At 42.0% G+C, this 19,995-nt stretch overlaps 1 protein-coding gene across 4 annotated transcripts in view; it reads left to right on the forward strand.

Moving 5' to 3' along the window:
* Positions 1-11,704, forward strand: part of ACSL3 (acyl-CoA synthetase long chain family member 3) — a 51,822-nt gene extending 40,118 nt beyond the window's left edge. For 3 of the 4 annotated variants that reach the window (XM_075761002.1, XM_075761000.1, XM_075760999.1), the window contains 5 exons: positions 297-371; positions 1,446-1,637; positions 2,860-2,974; positions 7,634-7,791; positions 10,132-11,704. In XM_075761002.1, coding sequence (XP_075617117.1) covers positions 297-371; positions 1,446-1,637; positions 2,860-2,974; positions 7,634-7,791; positions 10,132-10,295 — 704 coding nt within the window. In that variant the 3' untranslated portion in view covers positions 10,296-11,704. Of the gene's footprint in view, positions 1-296; positions 372-1,445; positions 1,638-2,859; positions 2,975-7,239; positions 7,434-7,633; positions 7,792-10,131 lie in introns of those variants that run through there. The other variant, XM_075761001.1, reaches the window with a different exon arrangement.
* The last annotated feature ends 8,291 nt before the right edge of the window (positions 11,705-19,995 follow it).

The following is a 19,995-nucleotide window of genomic DNA, read 5'->3' on the forward strand; positions in this document are numbered from 1 at the left end:
AAACACTATTTAAAGTTGTTGTGCCACTTCTGAAGTGTGATGCACTGTCAAAGCTGTGTTGATATGACTGCAGGTATCTGTAAATACAGTCATCTGTTCTCTTTGCAGTATAAAAATTTTATCTGCGTTACCTTGATAGATTCATTGGTTTTCTTGGCAGTTCTGTTCTGTGAATTAAAGTTCAGAAAGAAATAGCAGTTAATTTTCACTAAATGAAATGCACGACAGCAAAGGTTTTTCTAATCGGTTTTGGTAATTTTTTTTTTTTCTGAAAAATGCTCTTTTTAAAATTCTAGTTTGGGACTACACTACAGGGAGAGTGGGAGCACCTTTGGTCTGTTGTGAAATCAAGTTAATGAACTGGGAAGAAGGTGAGAATTTCTGTATGTGATTGAATTATAGTATGCTTGTAAGAACTTCAAATAGCTATTTTTCTGTTGGGCTTTGCTCAGTAGTAGTAAATTAGAAGGCTACTTCTTGGCTTCTTAAATTTTAAATGCTAGTTTTATTTATAAAAGTTTGATCTTGGGGGGAGAAAAAACGTAAAATAAATTCCTCGGTGGTTTTTAAACTTACGAGTATCTAGACAGAAGCTAGCAATGCGAGTGGCGTTTTGACTGGGTTGTATTATGACTCTCTTTGGCTATACTATTTATTTTATTCCAGTCGCTATGATTGTATATGCATATTGTGTAAATGTGTACAGCATTGTAGCTCTTTCTGATTTAGATCAGTATTCTTGCAGGTCTTTAGGTCATTATTTAGATTATTTAGATCAGGGTGCAGGTCTTGTATATTGTGTCTTAGAGGTGCTGGATTCAGGAAACTTCAACTGAATTGCATGCATGATACCTTCTGTTGCCATTAAGAAATTATTTTAAAATAGTCTTCATAAGGATTTTATCAATAATAATAATAATAATAATATTAAAACATTGGCATATGGACCAGAAGCTTAATGGATGCTATGTGAAATATCTTTAATGAAGTTTGAAATGTATTTAGGTGATTTCCCTTCACTGTAGGCTTTTATATATTGTAGAATAGAACTACATAATACTTAAGAGTGTTTTGGATTGATGTGAAACTATTTTTTTTTTCTTTCCTAAAACATGAGGAGAATTTATTGGGTTTTTTTTATTTGAGTGTGTGTGAAACTGATGGAGCATGTTAGTCCTGGCAGAAGGATTGCGTAGAGGTGACATTTGCCTTCTGCATGTGTGTGAATGTCACTGTTTGTAAACACACATGTTAAATAGCTGTTGATATGCTGAAAGGAATTGGAACCACCTCTTCTCTTACTGAACTATGCAGGGAAGTGGTAACTTCAGCGAAGGACTTACTAAAGTGTTTACTTCTATATTTCAGTATTAATAATAACAGGGATTCTTGCTTTGGAATATATTTTTTAATTCTTGTTAACTGAATAAAAACCGTACTTTTAGGTGGATATTACAACACTGATAAACCATATCCTAGAGGTGAGATTCTTATTGGAGGGCAAAATGTGACCGTGGGCTACTACAAAAATGAAGCACGAACCAAAAAAGATTTCACTGTTGATGAGAATGGGCAGAGGTGGCTCCATACTGGAGACATTGGAGAGTTTCATCAAGATGGATGTCTAAAAATTATCGGTGAGTTGTTAAATTCAGGTGAACATATATATACATTTTTCAGGGCTGTAAAATACTGTAATTAACAAAAAAAGTCTGCATATCTTAGTATGCAGTCTAAAGCCCTTACATGTATCACAAGAAAATTCTGATATCTTAACATAAACTTGATTGTGTGTTTAAAAGCTGATTTTTAAAACAGTTGCTTCCTTTTAAAACAGTCTTAACACTGACTCTGTCAGTGAGACTGAGGAGTAATTAGTGTTATATGTAGGCTAATCGAGCTAGGTGAGCTGTCTTAGATTTTATAATTTTGTAAGTGTGGAATTTGATTCAGTAAAAGGGCTGTCTTAGTAATACGTGCTCAGGAATTAAATAAGCCTTTTTTTAATCTTGTCATTCTTTATAAGAGGAATATTCCTTTATCATAAAGGAACTAGGGGAGAAATATACTAAGGTAAAGGTGTCATACATAAGCCTGTAATAGTCTCATAATTCTTTGACACCTGTCAGTACAAAAGTCGGTGCCGTGTAAACTACCAGGTCTCTCTCTTGAAGTCAGTGGGTGATTCAAGGTGCTCTCTAATCCTGAAAACTAAGCTCATTTGTTTTAATGTATGAGAAGAATCTTAGGTCCCCTGCAGCTGCCGTGCACTGGTCAAACAGGTCAGACAGCTACAGAAGTACCTTGCTTGACTGCAGGTATACGGCAAAGGAGCTGCGTGGGTAAGGCCCTGGAGTCACCTTGGCCACCTTGGGGCTACATACAAGAAGATCAAGTAATTTGGGCTTAATTTTCGGTTCCTGTTGTTGTGTTTCAAATAACAGATGGACAGTTGCTCTTTAAATATGCATTTAGCCTGGGAATAAATAACAAAATGTCACCAAATGCTGTATCTCCTGCCTTAAGCGTCTGGACCAGACAGCACAAAATGTGTGCTTCTAGCCAAACACTGCCTTTTGCATAATCCTAGCTGTCTTCCATTCACGTGCCAGTGCTGTCACACAGGAGGTGCGTTCTAAAGGCAGAAAGTGCATGGAATTGAAATGCAGCTCATGTTTGTGAGGGACAGATTGATAAAATGCAAAGTCTGGAAACCTGGTATTAAATGTTTATGGTATTCACCAAGCATGAGTTGGCTTGCCTTTTGGCATTTATACATTCATTTCAGAAAAGTATAAAATCAGTGTCTGAAGTTCTTGTGTTCTGTAATTAATGTTCAATTTCTTTTTTCCTCAATAGATCGTAAAAAAGACCTTGTAAAACTCCAGGCAGGAGAGTATGTTTCTCTTGGCAAAGTAGAAGCAGCTCTGAAGAATCTTCCACTGGTAGATAATATTTGTGCGTATGCAAGCAGGTAAGAGGCAGCTGATGTTTTGTTACTGCTGTATTCTTTGTCTGTCCTACTGAAGCTGCAAGCAAAATGTTTTGCCACTCAAAGTGTGGATTTTTTTTAAGCAATTGGAAAAGGATTTTATTTATAATACAATGGAAGAACTTTATCAAAACTAAAACATCTGAAATGTGTGGGTGTACTTTTCCTTTCCCATTTTTTTCCATCATTCATTTGAAAATACCAAGAATGAGTCTCTTTCATTTCCTTTTTCCCAATCTGAAAAGCACCTAAGCTCTGAATACATTCATTACGGATATCACTCAAGTACTTTAGAGATTATTACCTAGAGAAGCTGTAGGACACCTTGTTCTTGCTGTATTTGGCTGTGATCTGCTCGTCAGAGGAAGTACTGTTGTACTTCACAGGACGGATTGGGAGGCAGCCACAACCACTACCAACCCAGAGGCTGGTTTGCGCATTAAAAATACTTTTCTTTAACCCCTGCAGTACACCAGCAGAAACCTTGAAGCTTGAGAGAAAATACTCTGTAAATACTATGCAAACACAGAATTAATAAACAATGATCAAATGTCCTTTCTATTTGTTTTCTACATGTACCACTGCATTAGGCATATAAGGGCTCAAACGTGTCTTAAGTTTCTATTCCTAGAATTTCCTACCTGTGCATAATATAGACTTACACGTATAAATATACTTCAGATGGTCTGTGTTTCCTATTGTCATTTTGGAGCTTCTGAACCATCAGAAATATTCTGATTTCCAGTATGACCAAAAAAGCCCCACTTGGTAACTTTGATTGAAGGAGGCCAGGGCAAGCATACCAGAGAATTGCTCAGTGGTAATAAATAGAAAATTAACTTTTGGTTTGTTCACCTGGTTCTCTGTGGTATTTTTGCTTTGTTTTAACTAGTGATAGTTATCCTGTAACTTCAGTTTTGGATCAGTAGGCTAACATGCATTGGGCATGCCACTGCTGAAAAAACTTCCATTATATTAGGCTGTATTTGTGGGTTTGACCTGTTGTTAGGTACGTCTCATATGCGCTTGCTTTGACTGCCTGAGGTTATGTGCCTGTTCTGAGCACCCTCTGTAGTCTACGGAGAAAGAGATTCCTACAGATGGTGGTCTCTGCTGTTCTAGGATTGAAGTTCACTATTGGAATTGTACTATCAAATTTGTGTTAATTTTGCCAGGCGAACGTAATGTTGGAGACTAAAATACACTTGCTAGACAGGCACTTGACTCTGATAGTCCATATCTTGCCTATTACTTAAAAATAGGAAAACCTATAAGCCATTTTTTAAGGTAATTTACAGAGTCCAAGTATATTCCAGATTAGTTTTCTGCTGCTGCTGTATTTCTTCTTAATGCTTTCATGTGTGTAGTTTGGCATAAGTAGCCATGTAATACGGATTCTCTGAAAGATTGTCCATATGCACATTTCATTGTGGGTATATACTCACCTCTGCAGTGTAAGCTCAGAGACTTTTTGTTAGCAGTGCCTATGACCTCTCTTGTATCCTGCCTCTCCTTATACTTTGCTTGGGAGATCTTGTATGCAAGAGGAGTCCTTCATTTGTGGCTGTTTTGCGTCCCACATGCAAAAGGACAAGGAGGGCAGACTTTTACGAGTGGGTTAAATCTGTGATTTGACCTTAGATCTTGGGGTGCAAAGCTCCTCTGAACATAGTAGCAGGGAATCAGAAGCATTTGCACAATATCACTGCTTTAAAAGCTATATTCAGTGAGCGCTTCAGACTAAATAGTGAGATAAGGAATAAAATGTTAGCTGAATCATTATTAGTGCTCCTTCAGAGGAGACTCTTACTGCTTTATCAGCGTTTCGCCCATCCAAGACCTATTCAGTAGATCTCAAGTATCATGTCAGGAAAATGAGTAATTTAGTTACCTGAGGAATTGAGCAAACATGGCAAAAAACCCAAGGGAGTTCTCAGCAGGAGGCACAAGGAGAGCTGATATGGCCCAGACTTCACCGAATAGAAATGGTGATACATAGTGCCCCTGTAGATGTCTCTTACCATTGGTCTAATGGCCATACTCAGGTAGGGTCTCAAGCACGGCAAGGGAATGAGGATGCTAGTGTAGGAGAGGCGTTTTGGGAAAATCTCTTAGCATGGAGGAGATGACTAAGGAGTTCCTGAGGACCAAATTCTGAAAATGTCTTCCTTCCTGCTGTTGTTATGACCCCCAAGACTGAAGAAGCTAGCAAATTCAAAAGACCTGCAGAAGGAACAGGAGTGGAGAGGGAAGTAGCAGCTCCAGGGAGATGATGTAGTTTTTTAGGATAGTTCGCAAGACAAACTGCATTAGCATTTGAACTGCAACAAGTGAAGATTTAGCTAGCGGTACAGAATGAAAAGCTATGTGTTCCAGGAGCTGTAAGCTCCAAGGTGCTCTTTCCAGGACAAAGCATAGTTGGATGAACTTGTTTGTCCAAAGGAAGTATGCCGCCACTCATGAGGCTGAATTTTAGATGAACTGTGAAAGTTTGAAGCTTACCCAGCCACCTGATTACTTCTATATGCTGTTTACCCCTGGAGACACTGGTGATATTGCTGGACATGACCTTAAGCACATCAAAAGACTACAGAACCAGGAGTGAAAGTGCCCCAGCCCTTTGTGTTCTGGGTTCCTTCGTACATAAAACGTACACGTTACAGAATAGACCTAGACGAAGTTGCAAGGATTCAGCACAGAGTATAACATGAGTACTGGGGGGGAGGAAAAACCAGAGAGGCAAAGGCAGAAGGTGAGATGCAAGCAGTAAGATGCTGAGGCTAATCTGAAGTCTTTCTGTGAGTACATTCTAAGTAAGAGAAAAATGAGAATGACTCCACCAGCCAACAGGCAGAGCTTGTCAGCAGATAATGCCAGGGCAGCATGTGTTTGTAATGGGCTTTGTGCAGCCTTCACAACTGCTGTCAGATGGCCATGATAATTCATACCAGTAACAAAGGAGAAAATTGCAATGTATGGTCACTGAAGGGGTATTTAGAGTTAATATTTTAAAATTATCTTGGAGACCTTAAAGGATAAGCTAATGTAATCGCCGTACTGAGGTTAAGGTGCTGTACTTTTTATGTTAATGAGCTGTCTGGCAAAAGAGAGAGTTAAAAAGATCTAATAAATCTGTAGACCGTTAAGGGGGGACAGGGTCAAAGGTACAGTGGAGGACAGGATTAGAGTTCGGAGCAAGCTTGACTAGGTGGAGATGTTGCTTGAAAAAGCAGTCAGTTTAAGGAGTGGAAATGTAAATTATACCTACACCTAAATGAACTGCAAAAATACAGGATAAAGAACCACCAGCTGGTAGCAGTTCTGTAGGAGCTGATAGGAATCAACAAGTGCCATGCTGTTACAGGAACGTAACCGTAATAATACAGCATAATCAGATGTGTGGCCTGCAAGATGCACAATGATGTTTTTGCTCTACCAGGCATTAAAAGGTCTGCGTTCCATGTGCAACACTTCGGAAAAGGTGACCCTCTTGAAAAGAGTCCAGGAGAGAAATGGGAACGTCTGGGCAGAGGTCTGTGATGCATGACTTAGGAGGAAAGGGCATCGCTTAAATTCCTAAAGAAACTTAAGAAAGGAAGAAAGACTAGAAAGGTGAGCAGGAAAAAAAAAAAAGTAAGTCTGTGAAAGGATAAATGGCTTTTGTGGAAAGGAGAGGAACATCTGACTGTTGCCTGTATGAAAATACAATGGATGTAAACTGCAGAGCAGAAGAGTCAGGAATAGCCATCAGGAACAGCTTACCAGCGCTAAGAGTAATGAAGCATTGGCATGAGCGTTTGTCTGATGTTTAAGAATGGGTTAGTCATCTGTTAGATGCACCTTACCTTGTTTCAAGGCAGGTGAATGAATTAGATGATCTTCTGAGATCCTTTACAGCTCGCTGACTCTGTGATCTGCCTTGTTAGAATGTGTAGAGTTGCTATGTGAGGTTCTGTTCACTTTTTCCCTTAACTTCACACCATCTCAAAAATCTCGAATACCTGTATCAGGGTGAATTGTGCTTCAGTGTTTTCCAAAAACTTTGAGATCACAGCTTCGTGTGTCGTGGGCATATCAGGAGCAGACAGTGATTGCCAACAGTAGAGTGAGCGTATGGACAAGCACTTGAAAGAGGAGAAGTCACTTCCCTTACAGAAGCGGGCGTTCTTTGAGATGTGTTGTGGATATGCTCATTCCACAACCTGCTCTCCAACCCCTCTTCACTGCAGTCCTCTACTCCTCTACAGTAACTGGATTCTGCAGTTGAGAGGAAACTGGGGTAGGGAAGCCGCACACCAGTCTTCATACCGGGATGCAAAACATGAGGAGAGGCAGGGCGCATTGACATCGTATGGGTACTGCTTCCCCAAAGCTTTGAGCGTGAGGCACAGTGGAATATGCATATGGACAGCACACCTTGAAGCAATCCAGTTGCTCTAAGGTAAGTAGCTTCTCTTTCTACTTACTTTTAAGCAGGCAAAGGCAATTTGTGTGCTATTTCAGAAAGATTATCAGGTGAACAAAAGCCAACTGTTAAGAGCAATATCTCTGTATGAAGTGCAAACCCCCCAACTTGCAATGTTATTTTTGAAGACTTGTTAACTTGACAAAATTCATACTAAAGTACATTATACTTCTCAGTTTCCATTCTTATGTCATTGGATTTGTTGTGCCAAATCAAAAGGAGCTCGCAGAACTAGCTCGAAAGAAAGGATTTAAAGGAACCTGGGAAGAGATCTGTAACAGTCCTGAGATGGAAAAAGAGGTACTGAAGGTGCTAGCTGAGGCTGCCATGGCAGGTGAGTAGCTGGGTAGATAGTATTAACCTTGTGGAGCGTAACATCTGTGAAACAGATGAGCATAGGCCCTGAAAAATATTTCCTTGAGTGTGTATGTTTCATAGAACATACATGAAGTGAAATTTTCAGACAAAAAAACCCCAACAACAAAATATGAGTTGGGTCAGTCCTTTTGGTTCATGTAACTTTTTTTTTTTTTTTGCCTGTGGCCAATAGCTGAGGAAAGAGGATAAAAACAGAGTGAACTTAACAAGCTCAGTTCAGTTCCCATATATGTATATATATGTGTGTGTGTGAGAGAGTCTGGCGCACTTTAAGATGTCTGGCAGTATCTTTTTGGCCTTAGCTACTGTCCCCAAAGAATGTGGGTCGCCTGTAGATCCACGATATGTGTTGGGCATCGCAGAGTCTCACGTGCTACGTACCTACGCATAGTTGAAATAAGGCCACGGTGACAGGGACTCCTCTACGTCCAGTGACTTCCATCTGAGGGATTTTCTAAACTGAAAGTAGTATTTCTGTGGTTCATAATTTTCAGTAGACTTTTTTCCCGTTAACTCTTAGTCACATTTTAAAGTTATGTAAGTATTCTGTATCAGTATCCATACTGTCGTGTGGCGGAGATGCAGAGCTTAGCTACGTTCGTATGAAGAAATGTCCTTTTGTCTGTTTTAACCCTGCCATCTCCTAGTTCAGTCTGGTTCTGCCGAGCTCTTGTATGGGGAGAGGCAGTGACCAGTCACAGTGGCAGTCGGGATCTTTCTCAGTGTCCCTTATGCTTCCCCCTCAGCTCTATCTTTGTCATGCTAATTGGTCGTAGTCTGTTCAGCTATTCTGGTGCAGAATTAAACAGTGGCACAGGGATGTTTTGTTTGTTCTTTCATAATAATTTCTGCCTTGTTTTTGCTTTTTACTATACTAAGCACTGAGCTTTTTTCATAAAGCTGTCAGTGGTGACCACAGAATGTTTTTTAAACTGTCATTGTGGATGTTAAATTTGTTTTTCATATGCATTCTCTCTTACGCTTTTGTGCAATGAATGTTTTCTGCTGTCTGTTTGCAATCGCTCAGTATCATGATGTCCTTCTGCACCTCTTCACAATTTGTCCTCATCTTTTCTACCCTGGATAACTTTATGCTTCCAACAATCTCTGTCTTGTCAATCTCTGTCTCTTCTCCATATTACTTGCGAATACAGTAAACTCTGTGATTAGTATGTTTGCAGACTTCTGTTACAGGAGCATACTCTTAGGATGACTGCAGTCTCAGTACTGCAAAAGACTTTTTTTTCCTTGCCCCCTGTCTCTAGTCCATTTTTCTTCACTTTGTGGAGCAAATGGACAAGGTCATTCTAAGAACCTGCTGCAGTGGAGAGCGTGTACAAAGTTCTGTGTCTTTTTTGTGCAGCGCTAACTATTCTAAAGACAATTAAATATATTGTTAAAATTGATGAAACAGAATATTTGATTTAATCCTGAGGCATTTTTACACATTTTGATGTTATTTTATATTTGGGTTTGTTTTTCGATTTGGTATCATAAGCTTTACCTTTAAAGCAATATTATGATTTTTAGTGCTCAGTTGCAAAAAACCAGTGATACAATGTCAAGGGGAGCAAAAGGTGCAAGAAAAGCTAAATATGGCAGGTTGCACAGGATAATTATACATTTGTGGATTTTTCTTTAACCTGAAAATAGATATTTTTTTTAATATTTTAATATTAATCTGTTGATTACTTTTCTTAGAATTATTTGTTTTTCATCTCTTATGTCTGAACCCATAGCAGAAACTCTTGCAAATGATACAGTGGTTTGTGCAAAAGGTACAACATGCAGAGCACTGATCTGTTTCAGTAAGGGGAACAGCTACCATATGAACTTACTTTCTTTGAACAATTTAGGACTATCAGGAGAAAAAAAAAAAAAAGATGAAAAAAACCCCCAGGAAAAAATCTTTTGGGTTTCTTTTCAAGCTTACATAGTATGGATTTTAAAACTTCATCTCAGAAGATGAGTATCACAACACTGATAGAACAGTGTATATTGTGAGGATGTCGCTTCCATGCACGGAGGCTTTTCTGGAGTTGGGGAGCAGCACAGGTACCCAGACAGCTGGGGTTTAGGTCCGTATTTCTGTGGGCACTGGAGAACAGTTACTGGTGGATCCTGCCATTCTGCTAGTGACCACACGGGTTTTCAGAGGTAACCTTGGGGGTTTGAGGAGCACTTCTTCATTTACTTCACGTGCTTCTCTGTGTGAGAATACGGTTCCTCCTTTTGTGCTTAATTGTGGAAAAGTGGTTACGTTTACATTTTGTATTAAAAATGTTTATTTTTACAGCTAATCTGGAGAAGTTTGAAATACCAGTAAAAATTCGTTTGAGCCCTGATCCTTGGACCCCTGAGACTGGTCTAGTGACAGATGCGTTCAAGCTAAAACGCAAAGAGCTTACGGCATACTATCAAATGGACATTGATCGAATGTATGGAAAAAATGTCAAATAATTCTTTTTTCTGCACCACTTTGCTACAATGAGCTTGGATCAAATAGGAAATACTTGAATTGCCTGTCTCAACACTTGAGATCAACACACAAAACCACCGTTCCTCATTTGCAGCTTAAACTGTTATTTCTGATGACATCACCATGATGACTGGCAAGTTTAGTAAAATGTTACGGCAGCAAATTTGTGTCTGTCTCCTTTTTTCCAGTTTTCTCTGCTACCTTGTCAGTCTGTGGATTTTCCCGAGTCTTTTTGGGAAACCATGATTCTGAAGCCTCAAGTTTTTAAACATTTATAAATCCTGTATAATGTTTTATTTGTATCTTTAAAATTTGGATGTATATAGAGAGAACTTGGCTATATAAGAAATGGTTATACTGGGGGCCTTTTTTTACCTAATTATTTAAAGATAAGAAGGTATCGACGTTGTGACATTATGTACATTGAACATGCTTGTAACGAGATCGTTGTTGAACAGAGGACCAGGTTATTTGCTGCTGTGCTATTTTTCCATGTAAATCTGAGGGAGAAAATGTTTGACATTCCAGCTTGTGTAATACACCGTCAATATGTGCCTAATGGTTACTTTTATTTTTATCTGAAAATGCAAAGATGGTCATGACACAGCTTGCGTAAAGGCAGGTACTCTTGCAGGGGTTAGTTAAAGCTTGTTTAATATAAAAGATATTATTAACACAGCAGAAGTGAAACCTAAGAATAATCTCTCAACTACAGAAACTCCTTTTTTAAACAGCTCATGACCATTTCATGCAGTAGTTGAATTGTGCAGCACTAATAAGAACTCTCAGCATTAATTTCACTTAACACTTTGAGTTTGACAGTGTCCTTTTAGCAGAGGGACCGTGACAACTTTTGTCTTTTCTCATTAGGTTTGGACATTACACTGGGTTTGCTCTTTCGTTGTTTGTGAGAGTCTGGCAAGACCCCTGTTCTGCCCTAGCTGCGACCCAAATTTACTGGGGGGATTTTTAAAGTCATAATGACAGTTATGTTCTCAGCTCACACAGTGCCTAGCTGCCCTTTGTGCCATTAAAAATCTCCCTTTAATTCTCTATTCTTTTGTTTAGCGCTTTTTTTTTTCCCGTTAAAAACAGATATTTGAAGTATTTGTCAGCCAGAATTATTTATGTTACTTGGTTTGTTACACCCAATTCTTGCTTTAGGAAGGAGTCTCAATTTCTGTTTTACTATAAATATGTGAATATTGTTTGAAGAACTACAGAGGATCTTTTAATCTTCAGTGAGAGCATTTAGATTTGTTTCAGATGTGAATTTTATTTTCAAAATATTTCTAGAAAGAATATTTTAATCAGGGTTACATGGGAATGTGAAAAGGCATGCATCAGTCGACTTTGTGATGGAGCAAATATTAAAATGGCTTTAATTTGAGATTATTCTCTCGTGTATCATTTACTTGTAGTACTGAAAATCAAGGTCTTGATGCTCACTTAGTGCCCTACTACGGGAGCATACAGCAATTCTGGACAGCAGAAGCTTTGTTGAGAGGAGGGAGTGCCTACTGTTAGCATTTGTGGCAGGAGTGTCAGGAGATGTTTGATATACAAATTCTCATTAAAAACGTTGAGAAATACTATTTAAATTAACACTTCCCATTGATTATAGTAAGCAGTTTCCTAGGAGATGAAAGTTGCCACGTAGGTTCCCTGTACTTGAGTTTCGATGAAGCGATGAGAAGGTTTGTGCTGTATTTTACGTCACGTTACCATCTCTCCCGCTCTTCCCGGGTTTCCCCTGCTGCTGTCCATGACAAACAATTACTGTTTGGTGAATTTGGGAGGGAACTAGTCAAATGGGAATATAAACAACAACAAAAAATCGGAACCGCTTTTATGAGATTAATGCCTTCAGATACCTAGATTGTAAGTTAAAACCTTCTGGCAAATTAGAGACAAGACTAATGTTGGAAAACGACCGACGAATCCGACTGGAAATTGCCAAGTCTGTAGGGAGGTGTCACGCCACGTATTGGACGTTACTAATGCTCACGTATGTATCCGTGCTCCCTCAGCAGGTTCTTAAATAGCTCGCGCTCAGCACAGGATGTACGTGGTTGAAATATTTTTTTTTGTGACTTTTAGTGAAAACTAATTGCTGAAGTACTATGTATATCACTTGGTGCATTGCGCAGCAGATTGAAGAAAATAAATCTGCTTCTGGTTAACTCGGAAGAAATCTGAAGTTAGTGTTTTATTCTGCTAAATTTATCCACTTTTGGATAAATTGTGTAAATGAAACCCTTAAAATGGTTTGGAAACAGTAGGTTTGATTTTTCTTCTAATCCAGTCACAAGATTGGGTTGCAGTCTAACTGTGCATTTGATTTTACAGTTCAGTTTTTTTCTATTTAAAATGGATGTCGATAGATGTAGTTCCTCCTTCTTTAGACATCAGATTCATTGTGGACGTTTATTTTTTTCTACAGAACATAAAAATTAAGCAGTTCATGAATTTTAGCCTCAGAGTTGAAGATAGACAGATCTTTAAACTATTTGTATGGGCCTAAAGTATTTGCAATGAGTCCGGTTTTTCTTTTGATTTACACCAAGAGGCGGACTTTAACGCCACTAGATTCTGCGTACTTCCACGTCCCGTCGCGGGCTCCAGCCCCGTGGGTGCCCGCGCTCCCATCGGCCGGCCCGGGGCCAGCCAGGTGTAGTAGGGCCCCCTTGCTCCCACGTCTTACTCCAGCCGACCCCGTGCTCTTGCACTGCTGAGCAGAAGGACAACTCCAGGGGAGTTTGAAACCCTGTGTAGATGCACTACAGCCAGGAATTTACTGGTCTTTCTCTTTTTTTTTTTTTTTTTTTTTTTGGGGGGGGGGTGTGTGTGTGTGTGTTTGTCTTCCCATGCCCAGTGTAACAAGACCAAAAGCACCTGCTGGGATGTACGGAATGTATTGCACGGGTCCCCAAGGCTGCGGACAGCCGTGGAGTAAATTAGGGAAAGCGCGTGGTTGGAAGCGGTGGTCTCCATCACGTGGGGAATTTTGGACTGGGAAGAGTCCTGACTTTTAAACGGTCTTTCTGAGTTCAAACCAAGAACAAGGGGTATCTACCTCACCTGAGGGGCCCCCAAAAGGGGGGAGGGATTTTTAACAAAGCTTTTGTAAATATAAGACTTCCCAGGATTCTGAATCATTGGGACTTGTAACTACTTTATTCTGAAAACGTACTTACTTCATTACAAAAAAATGGCTGACCAAGAAATTCCAAGGATGCTGTGAATCTCCTTTAAATTCCTACAATTATTTAAAAATATTTCAAGACTTTTAGACTAAATTCAATCTAGGTGTCATAAGTGTTCTTTGCAGAGAATAGTATTTCGGGAGTAGGTTAGGCAATGAAAAAATGCCCTGTCGGAAGAAGACCTTGCAGGTTCGCTGCTGCTGCAGTTTACACGCAAGCAGGACCATACCTCAATGGGAAGCTGTATCTTAGCAGTAAAATATTTTGCTGAAAGGAAAGCAAGAAACAACATGCAACTGAAACTAAGAACGTAATAAATACCAACATCCTACTGGTTTTATAGATAGGATGCAGAGAAGGGTATGGCATTGAAACCGTACGTTAAAAACCTCCTGTAAGGCTTGTAAGTTTATGCAGAAATTGCTATAGGACATAAGACTCCTTTGCAATAACCTTTATCCTGCTAAAATTCACAAGCTTTTATTCTGTACTAAAACTATGTTTAGGCGATGCAACACAGCATTCTTAATTTTTATTAATGTGACGTGTTAACTGCTTTGGACTCGGTATAAAATTGTGTGCATTTGTTTCTTTATTGGTAAGAGGAACAATCTTCAACTTGCGTACACCTCGGACCGGCCTGAAAAGTTAATTGAATGACCAGTTGTATATTATTGTAATTGGTTATTTAATGTAAATCATTTTCAATGTGATCTCGGTTGTTACTATGAACTGCCTGAACGTTGTGTATCCTAATTGAGTTATATTGTATGAATTATTTATTTGTAATTGGATATCATGTTTCAAAAATAAAATTAATTTCACAAATTAGGCCCTATACGTCCAGTTATTTAAGCGGCATTTCCTTTTTGTCCCAGCCTACGTACTCTGAGGTTGTAAATCGGCAAATTTAAAGCGCGTTGGTGGAGCTTGTGGCCCTTTGGGAAGGGTAGAGGGTGTTTGGGGTCGTGGCGTTTTCCCTGCTAACAGCCGCGTGCTGGGCGCCGCTTTGCTGGTAGGGAAGGTCCCGGCGGACGGCTCGGCCGTTAGTGCTGTACGGGTACTGCCGCCGCGGTTTTCTGGATCCCGATAATGTTGGCGGTGAGTTTGTACGTCTGGACTGGGTAGCAATCCCCCTTAGGTGCGCGGCTTGCCAATTCAGGAGCAGATACCTGATATGGGGGGAATTCAGCCAGCTCCTCTCTTTGAAACTGTAATTTCAAATCCTGTCAAGTACTCGAAGTACCTGTGAGAGTGTGGAGAGGAATGTGGGAACACGGGTTATCCCCTCTGTCTGCTTTTCCACCGCAGGAGCGTTACCGTCCCGCCGTGTCCGTCGTGTTGGCGTGTGAGCTGCCGTGTACCCGGTTAAGGTCACTGGCTGTCGTGGTCCCTTACGTAAAGCTGTAAGCTGCTGACATTTTTTACTGTCCAGGTGTACTAGGACTTAGATTTGGTGTTCGATTTTCCTTAAGTGTGTGGGCTGAAGGGTCTGATCTCAGAGCTGTGGATGCTTGCAGTTGGACTTTTTAAGATCTTGAGCACTTAAATTTAAGGTTTGGATGGCAAGCTCTCAAACCATTGCTGGTCACCATCCGACCTGGAGGCATCTCAGCTTCAGAGATGCCTCTCTCTCTCTTCTTTTTTTGTATTTATTTACGGGTTCCCCAGATGCCTGGTGGTGTAGTGCTGGCTAAATGTCAAGCCTTCCCTGCTGAATAGCTGATCTTTATTTTTATCCCTGTAATCAGCCATGAGAAGGCTCCGCCTTCCTCCTGATTTTCAGTGATATTCAAAGTGGTTGTTTTGTTTTCTTTCTTCAAAAATATGGGGGGGGGGGGGGAAGAGAAGCTTAAGACTGAAAACTTTTTATTTCAAATTTAATTTAGGATAGTATGACACACTTTAATTTTTTTCTTCTTTCTTTTTTTTTTTTTTTTTTCCCCTCAGGCATCCACAGCTGCTAAAACGCCTTTAGGGGGCTCTTTATTAAAGAGAAGTAAACTACTATTATAGTAGGTAATTTAGTATAGCAACTAATTTCAGAAAGGATAAACATGTAACCATTTTAGGAGCTTTAGTTTTCAGAAAACATTCGGTTAAGGAAGCCATTACAGAGGCATAGGAACCAAAATAATAGATACAACAAAATTACGAATACAAACATTGAAGTCCTGAGTTGTTACCGTTGTCTACACCAGAAAGATCTAGGGGAGACAGCAGGGAGAGGGAGTACCCAAATAGCTGAAAAAGTGATGTGTTAAAAAAAAAGAAGATAATTTTAATACTTAAGATTAGTATTTTTGAAAATATTTTAATATTTCTGTGTATACATGATTTCTATCTAGGCAATAAAAGTTAAACCAAGAGTATTCCTAAATGTTTTCACTACTGCAGCTATTAAGACAGACCCCTGTAACCTTCAGCAAGTGGTGTCGGTATGATTTGAATCGCAAATTTCATTATATATTGGTTTAAACCAAGCATTTCATTCCTGCTTTCCGTGGAAACCGCTGCTTGGCTGTAACTGCCCGCGTCTGTGACGTAAAGAGCTTGCAGGCTTCGGCCGCAGCCGGGCGTCGGGCCGCTCGGCTCTGTCGGCGTGTGGTGCCGGGCGGGCAGCCCGGAGCGCTGCCCCGTCCCCCCTGCGAGGCGGCCCGTAGAAAATCAAACACCGCTGCCCCGGGGGGTTATGTTTGCTGTGAACACACGTACCTGAAAGAGTGGCGCAGCTGTCCGTAATAAAATATTCTATACGTGTGACGTCAAAAAGATGCTTTTATTTCAGACTGCAGGGTTACGCAGCGCCGCCGAGTGCAGCAGCAGGAAAACAGCCACGTGCCACGCTTTAACCCCCAGCCCCGGAATATCCACGTGTTCTGATACGCCCTTTCCCACTTTATTACAACAAGCGTGTGCTTAGTTTATTGTTTTTTCTCTAAGACTGTAGTGCTTTCTGTTGGGGGCAGGGTTGTGGGGTTTTTTGCAATCATTTCCAGAGAATCGAGAGAAAACTGTGTGAACGTAAATGGTTTTAATGGAAAAGTTCCTGTGGCTTTCCATCGATACGCAATCCCAGTAACTCTGTTTGGCAACAGGCCTGGTGGATATAGTGTCCTTAACCATAGAATCATAGAACAGTTTGGGTTGGAAGGGACCTCAAAGCCCATCTAGTTCCAACCCCCGGCCATGGGCAGGGACACCCTCCACTAGCCCAGGTTGCCCAAAGCCCCATCCAGCCTGGCCTTGAACACTGCCAGGGAGGGGGCATCCACATCTCTGAAATCGCAAGATCATGACATAGATCCTTCTTTCCATAGACTTTCTACTACTTCAGGCTCCTAGACAGGACGGGGGAGAAAGTAGCATCATTTTGAAATATGAAAATATTAATAGTAGAAGAGAGTGTCTATTGTATCAAATTCCTATAAAATTCACTGTATCCCAACTAATAAAAAGTCCTGGATGCTTAGCTAATTAATACAGACTTTGATTTAGAGATTTACCTTAATGATGCTGATCAGATAGGGTTCAGGTTTTTTCTAAATAAGATTTGCATTGGTGATCTTGCTGCAAACTCATTATTTTTGATACCTTTCCTAGTACCGTATGTATCTATAGGGGCTTTTTAACGCTTAAGTGTATAATTTCTAAGATTTAAGAATGACTTGGAAAGCATGGTTTCTATCATTCAGTGTAGTTGAAGGTAGGTTGTGGATGTTTAACAAGCTGTAAGGCAACTAGTTGCTAAAACTCGTTAAGAATTTTATGTCTCATCAGTTCTCTGGATCTCACCCACGTTCACCGGGTATTACTGCCAGGCTTCTTGGAAATGAAACGGTTTTGCTTAATTTTGTTGCAATTCAGGACTTGGTCTGTTCCAGCTAAAGTAGCGTAACAAAATTATCAGGCAGACTGAGAATGCTAATGAGCAATCTGGCCTGTTCAGCGTCGCATCCTCTTTCCTCCCCTTTGCTGCCAAAGTTTCAGAAGAGCCACATAACAATGGGGGGAAGGCAGATTTTCAAGCGTAATTTCTGTATTAAACGGGCTGATAAATTTGTGATTTAGTGCGACTCCACCGGGATACCTGCACATGCGCGTGCACTCACGCTCGCTGGCGTGCGCAGGCCGGCGTTGTGTGGGTGAGCTGCAACAGGGCAGGACGTAGGGCCAGAAGATTTGGGATTGTCCCTGCTGGCGCAGAGCAGCGCGGAGCTTCTGGAGGATGGTGGCTTCTGCCCAACCGCTCTCTGCCTCGCCAAGGAAGTTATGAGCAAAGTGTGCTAATACTTCTTTCAGAGACCTGTGTTTATTTGAAGTCTTGATAAATATTTCTTTGAAAGTATCTTTCATGTAGTTATTCCTCCATATGTTTAGTAACAGATTTTTTTTTGTGTGTGTGTGTTTCCAGGAATGGCAGGTGACGGGTCTCGTAGGCAGCATGTTGCCGATGGGGAGTGCTTCCCCAGGGCTGGCTTCCTCCCGATGCCAAGCCCCAGAGCCGCTGTGGGCTCTGGACAGCCCGGCTTTGGTTTGCTCAAATGTAGTTGTCCTTCCAGTTGCAGTTACGGTGTTTCCACTGAGCGTGCGGAAAAGTTTCTGTGCCCTCACGTGCTCTCCAGTACCCCAGTCGGCTTGTTTTGTATTTGCTTCTGTTTATATTCATTGATGTGCCATTGGTAACGTGTTTTGCAGTAATTTTCCTAATGTTTTCAGAAATAGATGGGATTTGGGACTTTCTCCAGAATTTTTCCCAGTGGTACAAAGGGATACTTGCCTTTAAATCATTTTTCCATTTGCTTCTATCAGCTTTATTTTCTGCCAGTAACTTTTCATTATACCACACACTGATCGGATCTTTCTGGTGTGGTCTTTTCCATAACTGATGGTTTGTCTTTGTTAATTGTTTTACAAAATTTGGACTACATGATGTAGATGTAGGTGCAATGGATTGCTTGCAAAGGAGGCACGATGCTCGCTGTAAATTTTGATTGGCAGAGATTTCCAGATAGGAATTTTTTTTCTGAAATCCTGGAACGGTGAGTCTGCGACTGCTGCCTGTGGCCCGGAGCGGCCCGTGCTCAGGGGGGTGCACGGGTGTGTACCCCACTCTGCCTTTGCTGGTCCCAGTGGGAGGAGGAGTGAGCCCACTGCTAATTTGGGCGGAGAGAAAAGGGCCCCGTTTGGGAAGTGCCTGCAGCGGCAGCAAAGGCTGGCTGTCCTCAGCCTCTGGTTCGAGGGTCTGTGAGCAGCCAGTGCTGCCAGACCGCAGCAGTCCCCAGTTCAGTGGGCAATGGAAAACCTGATTTAAAAAAAAAATAAATCAAATTTTACATTATCCTGACACCTTTATTTTTGCATTAGCCTAAATATTCCATAGTTAAACAAGGCAATGAATTGCCATGCCTTACAGTTTAACCAGCCACAAGATGTGCTCCTGGTGCAAGGATGCCGCCCCGTTCTCCGTTACCCTCCGTGCTGAGGGGGGGCACCAGCTGCCCCTGCTGACAGCAGCAGCCTTGCGTGGCTTTGAGAAACCATTGCACTTGCCCGTTGCCCTTCCATACAACAGTAAGTAGTTGGTTAATCGCCTCCAGAACCGCTGTTCTGCTCCCCGGGTGCGCAGGGGTGATGCCGCACCGTGCTCCTGGGGACCCGCCGGCTTTGCCCGCTGACGGCTTTCTCCTATCCTGTATATCTTCCTCCTCTTCCCCCAGAACCTCCCCGTGCTCCCAGCGCTGTCACCCGTCTTTGCGGAGTGCAGAGCTACCGTCCCCTTGCCTGCCGCCCTGCCCTGAGCGGTGCCTGGGGAGCGGGATGTCAGCGTGGGGCCGGCCTGCCGCTGGACGCGATGCGTGTCAGGAGGGGCGCAGCAAGTAGCGGGCGGCCTGACCGGGCTGCTGTGCCGGCTGCAGGGGGGCATTCGGTGGAGACGGGCAGCCCGGGCGCTCCGGGGGCAGCGGGCAGCGGGCAGGGCAGGCAGAGGCTTTCCGCAGGTGCGGTGCCAGCCCGGCTCTCCTCCTCACCCTGCTCCCCGGCGGCGGGCGAGCCCAGTGCCGCTGGCGTGGCGGCCGCACGCTCCGATGCCGTGATGGGAAATTAGTGCTCAGCAAGTACCCGAAGGCGCAGGCCTGCATTTACCGGCTGGGCGCGTGTTTGACAGCCGCCTACGCAGGGCGCATGTGTGACGAGCGGTGCTGACATCCCTGTTTCGCCCCACTCATGAAAAGCCCTTTCGGCTCCGGCCGTGCTCGTCCCCTCGCCCGTGGCACTTGCAGCGTGGGCTGGGACGTGCTGCCGTCGTCCGTGACGGGAGCCGGGGAGCCAGGCGGCCGCGCAGCCTCCTCCGTGCATCACGCACCCTGGGAGGAAGGAGCTGCTGATACATCCTAGCTATGAACTGCTGTTGCTGTCTCTCCATAAAGATCTGGTTTTTTTTTTCTTCTTCCTCTGGCCAAAAATGGTTTATAGG

Source organism: Balearica regulorum, chromosome 9, assembly GCF_011004875.1.
Source record: "Balearica regulorum gibbericeps isolate bBalReg1 chromosome 9, bBalReg1.pri, whole genome shotgun sequence".
Taxonomy (NCBI): domain Eukaryota; kingdom Metazoa; phylum Chordata; class Aves; order Gruiformes; family Gruidae; genus Balearica; species Balearica regulorum.